Source organism: Brachyhypopomus gauderio, chromosome 7 (genome assembly GCF_052324685.1).
Source record: "Brachyhypopomus gauderio isolate BG-103 chromosome 7, BGAUD_0.2, whole genome shotgun sequence".
NCBI classification, from domain to species: Eukaryota; Metazoa; Chordata; class Actinopteri; order Gymnotiformes; family Hypopomidae; genus Brachyhypopomus; species Brachyhypopomus gauderio.
In genome coordinates this window covers 10,533,124-10,546,917 of record NC_135217.1, presented here as the reverse complement: position 1 = coordinate 10,546,917, position 13,794 = coordinate 10,533,124, and the positions used below count along the sequence as shown (strand labels likewise).

General features: G+C 41.5%; 1 protein-coding gene across 1 annotated transcript; it reads right to left on the bottom strand.

Annotated features, from left to right (window-relative positions):
* Positions 1-45: 45 nt before the first annotated feature.
* Positions 46-13,578, bottom strand: spag7 (sperm associated antigen 7). Its single transcript, XM_077011563.1, has 7 exons — positions 13,474-13,578; positions 12,890-12,957; positions 12,633-12,721; positions 1,903-1,987; positions 1,675-1,764; positions 1,235-1,391; positions 46-937 (listed from the first exon to the last, which is right to left on the bottom strand). Exons 1-7 carry the CDS (start codon positions 13,556-13,558, stop codon positions 810-812), a joined length of 702 nt encoding a protein of 233 aa, XP_076867678.1. The 5' UTR covers positions 13,559-13,578; the 3' UTR covers positions 46-809.
* Between the last annotated feature and the right edge of the window lie 216 nt (positions 13,579-13,794).

The following is a 13,794-nucleotide window of genomic DNA, read 5'->3' as shown; positions in this document are numbered from 1 at the left end:
ATTGGTTCATCTCAATCACACGAGAAAAGCACACCAGTATTTCTCTGTTTATCATTAGTTTAATTAAAACATTAAAGCAATCCAAACACAAGCCTGGTATGAACAAACAACTATTCAGAAGACACCGTCATCATTAGATACATTTCTAAAATGTGCAAGTCCGTTCAAGAGGACCAGTTCATTAAAAAAGGGCAATCAACATCCCATTTAGGCTTTGTACTGTAGGTTAAATACTAGTCATATGCATTAATCATAGACTTGCCAAAAACATCTCAATGTAATCTGGTTATTTTAGTAGTTCAGATACTTTATCAGTAAAACAACTGGTCTGGATTTAGTCCAATTTTAGATCATTTTGCAGTTTTGTTTGGGGGTTCAAGGGTTCAATAAAATAAACTGGAAAGAAAAAAAAAAAAAAAAAAAAAAAAACACAGTACAGGTCAATATATGCTTATTACTAAAAACTACACTAGACTGTATTCTTCAGGATGCCTTTTCCCGGGCTCTCAGGTAAACACACCAGGAATACTCAGAGAAATAAACCTAGCAGTGTTGAGGAAACAGAGCAGCAGTCCAGAGTGACAGTTGAACAGTGCACAGGGCCTTCTCCCATCATCACACATCACCATTCACCTTGAACATCCTCCAGAGGCCCTCAGAGGCTTCTGGGAATGGCTGCTATTGCTATAGAGTACAATACTGTACAGGAAAAACTATTTTTAGCAGTATGAATACAGACCCTGTTTGTAGCCCCCCCCCCCACACACACACACACACACACACACACACACACACACACACCTTTCCTCTCACAATTTGCCACCACCACTGCTGCTGGTACCTGGGTCCTCTTCCCCTTTCTTCAGTCGTTTCTTGGCTCTGATCTCATTCATAGCCTCCTCGATGGAGCGCGTGTCCCTCTTATTGGCCACTGGGACTGTCAGGGTGAGAGAAGAGGACCAATCAGAAATAACCAGGAAATGGACCAGTGCAATGGAAGAAATACTTTGAAGCAAGAGGAAGGATCTGAAGGATGTTGTGTTTTGGGAGTGTGTGTGTGTGTGTGTGTATCAAGTTCACAGCTCAAGTGTGAGGCTTGCATCATATTTATGGATGGTCTCTGATGAGGCATGTAACAGGGTTAGATAAAGTCAGGGCTGGGTGAACAGACATTCATCAGTACGCTGAGGGTCGTACTCGTAATGACGTGTGTGAAGGCCGTGTGCAGACGTACCACAGCCGTAAGCCCGATTGGCCTCAAGTGTGTGAGCCGCATCTTTGGCAGCAGATGTTCCAATCAGGTGGCTGTACTTGTCTCTGTAGTTGGAGCTGGGAGAGGCGGGTCTCTTCTGTGTCTGACTGACAGCCTCCTCTTCCAAAGCAGCCTGTTCCTGAGACAGCAGGGAATGGAACAACTCAACCAAGGCCACTGGACCGGGGGTGCTCGCACACTGCCTTAAATTAAGGGACTGACCTGTCCTGCAAATTCAGTATATACAATTATGGTTATAGATGCATTAACATTTTCCACAATCATCATAGGAAGTCTTTAAGATGACTTCTGGATCAATTTTTTAAATCCATAAGCACTTAAGTAAATTTTTCCAGCACTTTGGTGAAAGGGGAGAAAGTTGCTGGATGTACTTAATGGGATTTCAGGGTCCTGCCGCTCACCCTCAGTTTGCGTCTCTCCTCTGCTTTGGCCTGGTCCCACTCCTCCCCCTTCCGATACGCCTCCAGCTCCTCGTCAGACGGGGCAAACTCCTTCACGTGCATGGAGAGCAAACAGAGATCAGCACATCCGTTACCCTGATGCAGCCCTGAGAGCACCAACCAAACGCCAGCAGGGCTCTGGTGAGGAGCATGGTGAGAAGCCAATAGGAACGGCAGCGAAGCACTGACCTTCTTGAAGAGCATGACGTATCTGCTCTCCTCATCCTCACCGAAGGAGAAAGACGTCAGGCCAGCCACCTCCGCCACGTCATGCCTGGGTCAACACACACAGTGCTTAGGACCGGACGCTACGCAACTCAGAGGAGGAACTGCATGTCGTATCAAAACATCGGGCGAGGAAACACACACAGAGGGGCTGTGAGAAAGTGAGTAAAGTGAAAAAAATGTCATATCCACAACAAACAGTGGAAACTATCAGATGTAAATACTAATTACAACGCGCAAAGTAGCAGCCCCAAAGTCTTGCTGCTCTCAGCTTCTTTCTTTAGTAACCACATTTCCGCTGCGATTTGATTACCCACTCCAAACCCATGCTTGGCACCGAACGAGACAGCACTAACTAGAGCTGTATTTGTGTGAACTCCAACGAGCAGAATACTGTATGAAAAACAGGTTCTGAGATGGTGGAGGAGACCTCTACCAGATTCACCTATCTCCCCTATTTCAGTGAACTGATTACACAACCGGAGCAGAAGAATAAAATCAGTCTTCCCCACAATTTTAAGGGGATGTGTCAAAGTTAAGTCCAGTATTCGCAGACAAAACCTAAGAAACACTGGTGTCCTAGAAGGATCTGAAGGAGCACCTCTTAATCCTTTTATATTTGTTTCTGCAGGTGCGGGGGCCCCGAGAACTCTCCTGTGATCACAGATTGCATCCCTGCCCCATCTTAGCACGGCTGCACGTTTACGACAAAAAAAGAACAGATAGAAAAGAGCGCGTTGTCGGCATATTCAAGGGCAAAAGGACGATCCCCTTCCCGATGTCCTTCTCTCCCAAGACTTATTTCAATTTTTATGACCAGACTTCATTACTCATTTGTGGGAACGTTTTATTACAGGACAAAGTCACGTCTATTTCACACGCTGTTACATGCTTCATTTCTCGTGATGAATGTTCGGTGGATCACAGTGACCTCTAGAGTGAAACAATTCACGTCATTTGCTTTTGCGAACAATGTGAATGCACGCTCCAGATAAATGTTCTTAGTGGTGAATATCAGATTTTGTGCAGCACCAAGAGCCCTTGCCTGACCTAGAAGAGCTGACATCATTCATGCCCAATTTGACACCCAAGGACAAATTCAAGCTTTTGTACTTATACTCTTGATTTGTTTATCTTGGTTTTGATATGACTGAACGGTTACGCTTAGGCAGATATACATGTAAGCATTGAAAATGTGTTTGATTCCTGTGCAGTGTATTAGCTGGAACATAAGTAGACGTAACCACGCTGTAGAGAAGGGAGGAAGGATTTTGACTAATCTGAAAGCACTTAGCCTAATGCTAAAAGATGGTTCTACTGAAGACCATGATCATTTTCATTTGTGAGAGGGTTTGTGGAGGTTACTATAGTGATGACTGTTGATTTTCCACATTTATTTGATTTGCGTCCCAACTTAAATACTCGTAACCAAATTATGAGTGGGAAATGTCAACTGCGCCCCTTGAGCCCCAACTAGATAGTTGAAATAAAGCCCTCACTGACAAAATCTGCTGAACCAATTACATATTTCCTTAGTACATCTACAATAACTGGCAGTTCAAGTATCCATCATCCTTCAGTTATTCTTGCACTCCCCTGTTCATCATGCACAAGTTTAAACTGAACAGTCGTGGTGTGATTATGAGGCCATGATTATTTCTGACCATGCACCATTCCCAATGCTGTGGGCATCATAACCTCTAAAGTTCCAGTAACAGCTTTTGCTCTTGTTTATTAAGATTTTCAGAAGGTCTATTAAGATTTCTCATTGTAAATCTCCCCCTTCACTGCTTGGTGTTAATAATAAATTATGTAATGCCAGTACACTTCCTCCAAATTTCTCCCAGAAGTGCATCTAAGCAGGGTGAGGGCCTCCTCAACCCCACCTCAACCCCACCTCAACCCCACCTCAACCCCACCTCAACCCCACCTCCTTTACTCCCCACAAACTTTTGAATCTAGATACAAAATCGTTAGCCAAAACCAGTCCTGAAAATGCAACAGCCACAATTCTCAAGTGATTGAATTATCTCACCAGGTCAAACTAGTTAATCTCTCAACAGGATAACACGGTTTTACTTTTGTTGGCCAGAAATACAAGAGACTCAATTCCAATATCATGACAGCACGGAGGATGTTCGTTAGGGTTTCTGGGTACAACGTTAACTTAGTGTGAACCTAGGCCTGTGTTGAAAAAATCGATTTTCCGATTCAGAATCGATTCGCATATGATGATCTGATAATCGATTCGTACGTCCAAAGATCGATTTTTTACCCCCGTCTCGTCACTGAATTCAAGCAGGCGTGCTCGGTCTAACTAACTGTAAAACAACATGGCGTCGGACAGTGCCGGTAACGATGATGGTCAAATCGGCAATCTAAAAGCAGAAGATGATCTTTTTATTAATGCCGATTCTGGTGATTGTTCAATCCTGGTCTTACTGGACCTGAGTGCAGCATTCGATACTGTGGATCATGATTTACTCATCGAACGTCTGGAACATTGTGTTGGACTTAAAGGTTTAGTTCTTATATTAAACAAAGAACTTTTTCTGTTAATATTGGTAATTTCTCCTCTGCCGCCACTACTCTGGCCTCCGGGGTTCCGCAAGGGTCTGTTTTAGGCCCAGTCCTCTTTTCATTATATATGCTCCCCCTTGGTCAAATAATTCGGGAACATAACATCTCATTTCACTGTTATGCAGATGATCTACAACTATACCTACCTTTAAGTTTAGGAAATTGTTCCTCCCTGGATAGACTTCACGAGTGTATCACTGACATTACAAATTGGATGACAAATAGCTTTCTCCAACTGAATGTCGCTAAAACAGAGGTCATATTAATTGGTTCCTCTATGGTAACCAAAAATTTAAAAACAAATTTGGGTTCTTTAGTCCCATTTTTAAGAACAAACGTTAAAAACCTTGGAGTAATTTTCGACTCAGAATTAAAATTTGACAAACAAATAAATGCAACGGTCAAGGCTAGTTTCTTCCAGCTTAGAACAATTGCCAAATTGAAATCATTTCTTAATGTTTTAGATATGGAAAAAGTCATCCATGCTTTTATTACTTCTAGACTGGACTATTGTAATGCACTGTATATTGGAATGCATGAAGCGTCCCTTAAACGCTTACAGTTGGTTCAAAATGCCGCAGCCAGATTATTAACTGGAGCCAAGAAAAGGGATCACATTACTCCTATCTTGGCATCCTTGCACTGGCTCCCAGTGCATTACAGAGTCCAGTATAAAGTAGCGCTGATGGTTTTTAAAGCTTTGAATGGATATGCCCCTGTTTATATAGAGAACATGCTTTGTATGTATACACCCTCGAGATCATTAAGGTCTGTATCAAAGTCACTTTTGGTGGTTCCACGAGCTCGCCTCAAGCAGAGTGGGGATCGTGCTTTTTCTGTTGCTGCACCTAAACTCTGGAATAGTCTTCCACATGACATTAGACTCACCAAATCTGTGACTGTTTTTAAATCAAAACTAAAAACATATTTTTACAAGCTAGCTTTCTGCAATTGTTAAACTGTTTTAACTGCATTTGGAGGGATGTCTTATTCCGTTTTATGTAAGTTATATGTTTTATGTGAGCATATGTTTCTATGTTACTCTATTTTATGTAAGTTATATGTTTTGAGAGCAGAGGGTATGGTGTTTCTTTGACATTGTAAAGCACTTTGGTTTTAAATTGTGCTCTATAAATAAAATTTACTTACTTACTTACTAGAAGGACAGTTTATCCAGTGTCAGTGACTATTTACAGTTAGTCCATGTCACTGACAGTTTACCCAGTGTTTTACAGTTTAAAAAAGTAAAAAATGTTCTTGTAACGTTGGGCGCAAGGCGATGGACGAGACAGAATCCTTTGCACTTTCCAAATCGTTACGTTTATTACATTTACCGAAGCGCAGACAGCACACATAAAACACGTTTACATAAAACATGTGTGACTCAAACAACGACGAGCACAGGACGCTGCGCGAACACACGAACCCCACGAGGTGAGACGGATGATCACAAGACGCACCCGCACCCACGGAGATACACAGACGCAGACGAATAGACGCAGACAACGTTAACACACGCCCAAAAGGGAGGGCTCGGGGACCGTAACGTGACAGTTCTGTTCTTATATTCGCACTTTAAAGAAAAATACACGTTTACATTTTATACTTTCAGTTTATTAAGTGTGAGCACTTAAAATAAAAATGTATTTGGTAGCAACAGCTTTTAGGTGAATTCTTAATTATTTCAATCATAATAATAATGCACTGGTTAGTGTCCCAGTAGGAGTCCACTGTTGCAGATATAGACACCTCAAAGATGTCCGCTGTTTATTGTCCTGGATTACCTTTCTTGAAGGTAGATTTATGATGACCCTTTTCACCAGTCTTCCAGCCATCAGTAACTACCAACTACCAGTAAATATTTGCTGATTAATATCGATATAATACTAGTTTTAACATGTTGCTTCTGTAAATCGATTCTTAATCTTCAATCTCTATTTGAACATGCCATCAATGGTCTTGTATGGTAGCCTCATCTCCTTTTATCCCTTCCTTGGATAGGGAGAACGAATGCTTTAACAACGAGTATGCATCCCAAATGTTTCTTTCGTTCAAATGTACAATACGTTCCCATACATTTTGGATGCATTTTTCAATGTTTAATTTGCAACAGGAAACCTAGAATTAGAAAAGACTTTTTCCAAAAACAGAAACACACTAGAGTTATGGCACTGTCCAACTCTCAGTATTATTACATGACCTGTAATATGCAAACTCTCTTTCTGGCGTCGCCTGGTTGCAAATTGAACAAGCCTGGGGTCACCCTACCCGTCCTGGGGTCACCCTACCCGTCCTGGCACACTGCGATTATCTTCCCTTACTATTGGAATTTGGGAAGGAAGGAGAGGGAAAAAAAAAACACAATCCTATTGTATAACTGTCCTTTAAAATATAGACTAAAGTAAGATGGCACTCTGGATGACACGCAAATTCTCTCCTTGCTCCTTTGTGTTCAAATCACCATTTCTACCCCTACATTATAAAAACCTTTATACTGATGGCATGTTTGACTCCACACCTCACCGATAACACTACCACCCATACTGCACACAGCGGACTAGTTTCATTGCAGTCTCCAACATGTTCATACCCACAGTTAATTAATTTTTGTATATTTATAACAGTAATATTCACCATATCCACAGTGAATCTATTTTTGCACATTTAGAATAGTAATTTATTCCACCAATCTTACACTATGTACATGTATAACATGTATACTTATTGCACACTTGTCTTTTTGCACTTTTGCTACTAGGCTTGTCACGATACTAAGAATTACAACTTCGATACGATACTTTAAAAAATTTTGAAATTCGATACCATTTTCGATACCAAAGTCAGATACGGTGCTAATTTCCATTTTAAAGCCTTTTTATTTTTTTTATAAACAAACAAATGAATGTTGCTTTGTGTTTGAAAATGCTTGAAATTGTAACTTCATTTCACAACAAATATCTGTTGACTGAACAGTTCTTTTGTATTAAGTTAACAAATACGAGCATCTTGTAATTCCAGGATGAAACATGAGAGAACGTGAAGACGTTACGATTGGGCGTTTTGAAAATAAACAACCATTAAATAATGTGATAAAAAAGCGAATAATTTCGAGTATATGTATAAATATTTAACTTATCCCAACAAACATGCGACGTCAGAAAGACGTTAAAATCAAGTCTGTATCACGTCGGTCAGTCCAGACCCATTTTTGCATGTCTGGTGGACGTTCAAAACTGGTTCAAAATCTGACAGTGTGACTAGGACCTTAACCTTTTAACTTAACATGAACGTCTATGATGAGTTTTCTATCTGAACGTCTGACTAGGACCTTTATTGGATGTCAGGACGTGCAAAAACTGCAACTGAACGGCAGTAAAAGACGTCGCTAAAACTTTCATTCTGGCTTTTCAGTGGACGTCTTTTGAACGTCTGACAAAGTGTCTTTGCTTGTGCTGGGAAATATTGAAATGGACCTTGAAAGTGACATACAAGTGTTTGAATTCCACAAGGTGTATGAACCCTGCAAACATGACTTTGTTCATCGCGCTGAAGCGCAATGAACAAAGTCATGTTTGCAGGGTTCAATTTAAGCGCTTGTACCAATATTTCCCAGCACGTTAAACTTAATTAAGTTAAATATTTATACATATACTCGAAATGATTCAAAATATTGCGCTTTTAATCACATTATTTAATGGTTGTTTATTTTCAAAATGCCCAATCTTAACGTCTTCACGTTCTCTCATGTTTCATCCTGGAATTACAAGAGGCTCGTATTTGTTAACGTACAAGAAAACTGTTCAGTCAGACAGATATTTGTTGTGAAACGAAGTAATTACAATTTCAACATTTTCAAGTACTTTAGCCTAAATTGCAGCACTTTTCAAACCTGAAACACACTGAAAAATTCATCAGGTAAGTGTTCATTCCCCTGTTTTGAGGGGTGTTTCTTTTATACTACCACATATAGTTTCGGACAACACTGCAAAGCGGAAAGTATAAAGCCTCCACCGCTCGCGGAGGTTCGCACGGAGTCGAGCGCTATGGTCACTCAACCAGGCTTTAGCGCCCTTCGTTGAAATGTTCCAAAAGTACCGCTTACAAACGGGCTTGTTCATGTCCTTCGGTTTTCCATCTGTATCCGCTTCGAATCCAACAGTACTGCGTTTGCTTTAGCTGCCATATTAGCATTACAAACTGTCCTGTGCATTACGGCAGCTTGGGTGGGTCAAACGAAAGTGCATTTTATGTAAAAAGAATCGATACTTAAGGGAAACGAGTATTGTACCGTTTCAGAATGTTCAGTATCGATACGTATCGATATATCGATTTTTTTGACAACACTAATTGCTACTATTTGCACTTCTGGTAGATGCTAACTGCATTTTGTTGCCATGTACCTGTACTGAGCAATGACAATAAAGTTGAATCAATCAATCTATCAATCTATCTATGTTTCCCTGTTTTGAATTACTGTGCAGCAAATAAAATATGCCTCAAAACCCATCTTTTTTTTTTTTTTTTACAAATTCACAACTATATTATATCCAATACCTAATGGAACCCAGTGGGAAGCTTAGTTTTCTGACGACCCCTTGCCTATAGCCATAATGTTATATACATATAACCATGTGACTGGGTACATCCCAAAATTTTCTTAGATTCTGTAAGCCTCAGGAAGTCTTACAGTACAGACTGTTGCACTGTCTTCATCTCTCAGGAGGTCAGGCTTTCTAAAATGGATCCTAATATAGATATTGTGTACATTGAGAGGGTCTTCCATGCCACACGGCATCATTTAATGTTTAAAGATTTTTTTTGAAAACTCAGATGTCCTGAGTTACAGAGTAGAATTGGACCCAGTTTGGTCTGGATTTTGGGTATAGTCACTATGGCACGGTTCAGAACCCTTTTGGCATACAGATTCATTCTACACAGCAGAAAACAAGCACAACCACTTGCTCTGCGTTGCTCAAAAGATGTAATGCAACATCTCGTATTCGGATCAGGTTTTCTGTCCGACCTGCGTCGCCACACCACCATGATATACACCCTTATAATCATGAGAGGGAGGAGGCTGAAAGCTTCACATCTCGCCACCACAGTTGCTCCTAATCTGTACGCCTACTGGCTAGAATTTCCACCAACAAACTGCGTGCCCGCAAACTGCAGTTAATGCAGCACACGGGCTGTTCATATATTTAGTGTGGGTATTACGCCAACATGCGAAATTTAATTCTGCATGAGCTGCCAGTTCACGTGAAGTACAGCAGGTTAGGATGACAAGGCCCGAGAGCTCCGAGCTCCCAGACAGCAGCTGGACAGTCTTGCTGACCACTAAGTGATTAGCAGCTCAATTGAGCATATAGGTTCCAAATAAGCAACATGTAAATTAACTGCTGAAACTAAGCAACTGGAAGAAGAGCGACTCTCCTCCCTCTATGCTATGGGCAAAGTAGAATCACACAGCAGTAAAGGCCAATAGTGCTTAGTGATATACAACCCTGACATAAAAGACAAACTTCCAGAAAGCAATTTTAATAGAAACTCAAAAAGGAGAAGCCATAAACATGGTTTGCCAGTCTGTATAAATCTGGTGAAGTCAGCAAATGTTATTTTCTACTGATTTCCCTCATTTCCGACTACCCCTGTGTGAAAAGAGGGCCTCTGTAGGTGATGGAAAGATGAAAATTATGTCAGTAAGACGATCATGCAACATTCACATAAAAAGAGACGATAGGGTGATCCGAGTACATTTCAACAGGACATTTTAAAGTCTAATCCGGTCTAATTCAAGCTAAGCACCAAAGGTAGAGACAGCTGGCCACACAGCCAGGGCTCTGCACTCAGATTTATGCCACTAACCACTGAAAATTTTACAGGCGTTACTTGATATGCATTTTGATTCCCAGTGCACAGAGATGACAATGATTTATTCAGACTATACTGAATACCAAATCCTATTACACCAACCATTAACCAACATTCACCTCAAGCACGAAAACTGTCATTTTGATTTGACATTGAACAGACCTATTGAGGGTTACTGAGCATGCACATAATTTGCATAGCAGTTTTTGTACATTTGTACATTCTCCCCGTCCACTGACATCAGCAAGGCGGCTGATCTAGAGACACCTCACTCATGCCATCAGAGAACCGGGGTTATCTTTGTAACCTGAAATCCTTTTTCAAGCATTTGATTTGGTGGCTCACTATGGGCTATCCAAACGTCGATACTGCTAGACGAGCCTGTCTCAAAGATCCAGCGCCTACCAGCTAAACCCCTACAGCTCCAAACTCTGAACCAGCAAGCAGCACCCTGCTGTGCCACTGTCAATGTTGTAATATCCAATTTGCAAAGTCTCACGAACGCGTGTGATGAACGACCCAGCAGCATAAACCCCTATGAATGCCGCCCATAAGAATAAGAGCTGGCGTCACGGAGAGGGCAGGTGAGGGGGAGAAGTGATGTCTACTCTCCAAGGGAAGCTGAAAGCGAGAGGCCGCACAATGCAGAGTCAGAGAAAGTGAATCCTACAGCAGTAGGAAGCTCCACCCGACCAGGCCTAAACAGCCCCAACCTCAACCGTCAACCCCCACCAGCTCACAACACCCTCCCGCCAATCAACACAGACCCTCCAAAGGATTTTGTTGTCCCCATCTGGTTATTGGTTAATCTAGTTAAATTATCTGTGGGTTACCGTAATGCTAAAGTAGGGGATGAATCACGTGATCAGCAGGCAATCACTTTATAATAGACTCAATGCAATCCCACAGAAAGAATTGCAACAAAAACATAAATACTCAAGAGTATAAATACTCAACTACTGCAGCTCTATCCGAACACTTCAACACAAGGCTCAAAGGAAAGTCTTCTGCCTGGTACACCTACAGATCAGCTCTTTAGGAAGTAGTACAATAGATTATGCTATAAAACACACAGTCATCTCAGTGGAGCCCCTGACACCCTCTTCTGCCCATATCTGAATTATGGCACATTTAGATGGAGCCAATACAAACACATGTATCAACAGAATGCATTAGGTCAAAATGTAAAATGCATGAGCTCTTTTAGATGGGCTTAAGACAGCATAGAATAATAAGAATGTGCAATTCATGACAAAGGAATTCAAACTCTCCTTAATTTTTCTCTCTCGTTCTATTCCCTACAAAAAATATCACCAATGCCATAAAGAGCATAAACCATATGAGGGAAGATATAGCCCAAATTTCAAACCTCGGCTTAAATCAAAGGAATCCAAAGAGTGCACAATCTGTCAAACCGTTGATCAGTACTGCAAAGACACGAGAAAATAATTATCTAACCAAAAATGTGTTGAAATGAACACATGAAATTCAAACTACCCATTCGGTTACAACTGTTCCCTTTTGTTTAATATATAGGCTATTTCCCCACAGCATGGAATAATCTTGATTTGGTCCTAAACTGAGATTATACATAACTAATCTGACCAGCATGAATGCCAAAAATGACATGTTGATCATGTCCAGTCTCAGTGAGCAGAGTCAGAACTGTCTGCCCAGACATCAGGCAGAGCTCCCACTTTTTTTTTTACTCATTTTTCCAGTTTAATTTACACCTTTTTGGCAAAACTGTATAAATCACCGCAATGATATTAAAAGACTATGGAAAGAAAAATGAGAGAGAGAGACTGATTGATTGATTGGTGGGAAGAGAAGAAGTGTGGATGAGAAACGGAGGCCTTTCCCTTTCTTCCCTTCCTGTGTACTGCATCTCCCCGCATGGCTCTTCTCACTATTGGGCTTCTAGAACAGAACCAGTCCTGGACCTGGTCCCACCAGAACCACAACTGAACCCAATCAACGGGTAAAGCGCTAAACCATTATCTGGGCCCCATTTAACCCAAAGCTAATATTAAGCCACTCTGCTATACTAAACTATACTTCTTAAAAAGAAACGAAGAAGGGTACATGTCTATGCCAGAGAGCGAGTATGAGAGAAAGAAAGTACACTTATTGAAAATGTTAAAACTATAATTTTCAGAAACTGTGCTGCTGTGGCAGGATTGTACTACGCAGTGAGTAACTTGACTGTGTGTGTGTGTGTGTGTGTGTTTGCGGTCACTCACAGGATGCTCCTCTCTATCTTGCCCATAGGTTCATATTTCTTCTTCTGCAGGGTACTGTCTTGGATGAAGTCTGACACATCCTTCTCCATCTGTTAAGCACATGGAGATTCAGATTAAATTGGAATAAATAAGGGTGACATTTTGCAACCCTTGACCTGCTGGTCTACATTTTACACACAAGACTAATTGGGCGCTCCATCTACAAGATTAACTGCAGGACCGTTGAGTGGGAGTGGAGGTGGAGGTGTGCGTCACACCTTTTTCCTAAACTCTGCTTTCTTTCTCTTCTCTTCCTCCTGCATCTTCTTTAGGCGGGCTGCCTGCTCTGTTGAGGGGGAAACAGAAGGACACGAAGGTTTCGGCCAGGCTCACTGCCCTGCGTGCTCACCACACTACCGACTTTAAGTGAAGGTTAACTTGTAACGCTGTAAACGCACAAGCAGCATCCTCTATATCTGAGAATTTGCCCATTATTAAATAATAAAAAGGCCCGACGCAATGGCGGCCAGACCCACGCAAGTTATTTACTAGAAGAGCCAGCAAACTCAATGCTGCTTGAGACAATAATATTAGAATACCGGGTAATAAATTCATATAAAAGCGAGAGGGCCAATGAACGTGACCGATGCTCTGACTTCAACCAATCAAAATTAAGGACATTGGTGACGCAAGCAACCATAATCGTCCATTTCTCCGGTTGCCATTGGTAGGTTTTTCAGCGCGACTTGCTAGCGCTATCATAGTATAAACACGAAGCATCGGCCGCTAAAATTCCTCGCCGACATAATACCATACAGAACACCGGGTGCTTGGCGGTTGATGTTGAATTAAAGAGGTGTACCTCGAGCCTTCCGTCGGCTTTCTTGGTCGCCGACGGTAGGAGGTTTCTCCATCGAGCTTAAGATCGAACCCAGGAGGTCCGCCATCTTGGACTAAATGCCTCTCGCCGGAAACACGCTGGTTTAGACGATTTATGGGCAAGAGCGCAACCACCAGAGGCCACCAGGGGGCGCTTTACTCAGTACTTACGGAAGACTGCAGTAAATCTTTTAAACATTGATTGCATAGTATAAAACTAGATATACTAGTCTTAATGTGCTTGTAGGAAAGAGTTTTAGGAATGGCTCCTGTAAATCTCTTTGTTAGGGATGTGCCATTAGTT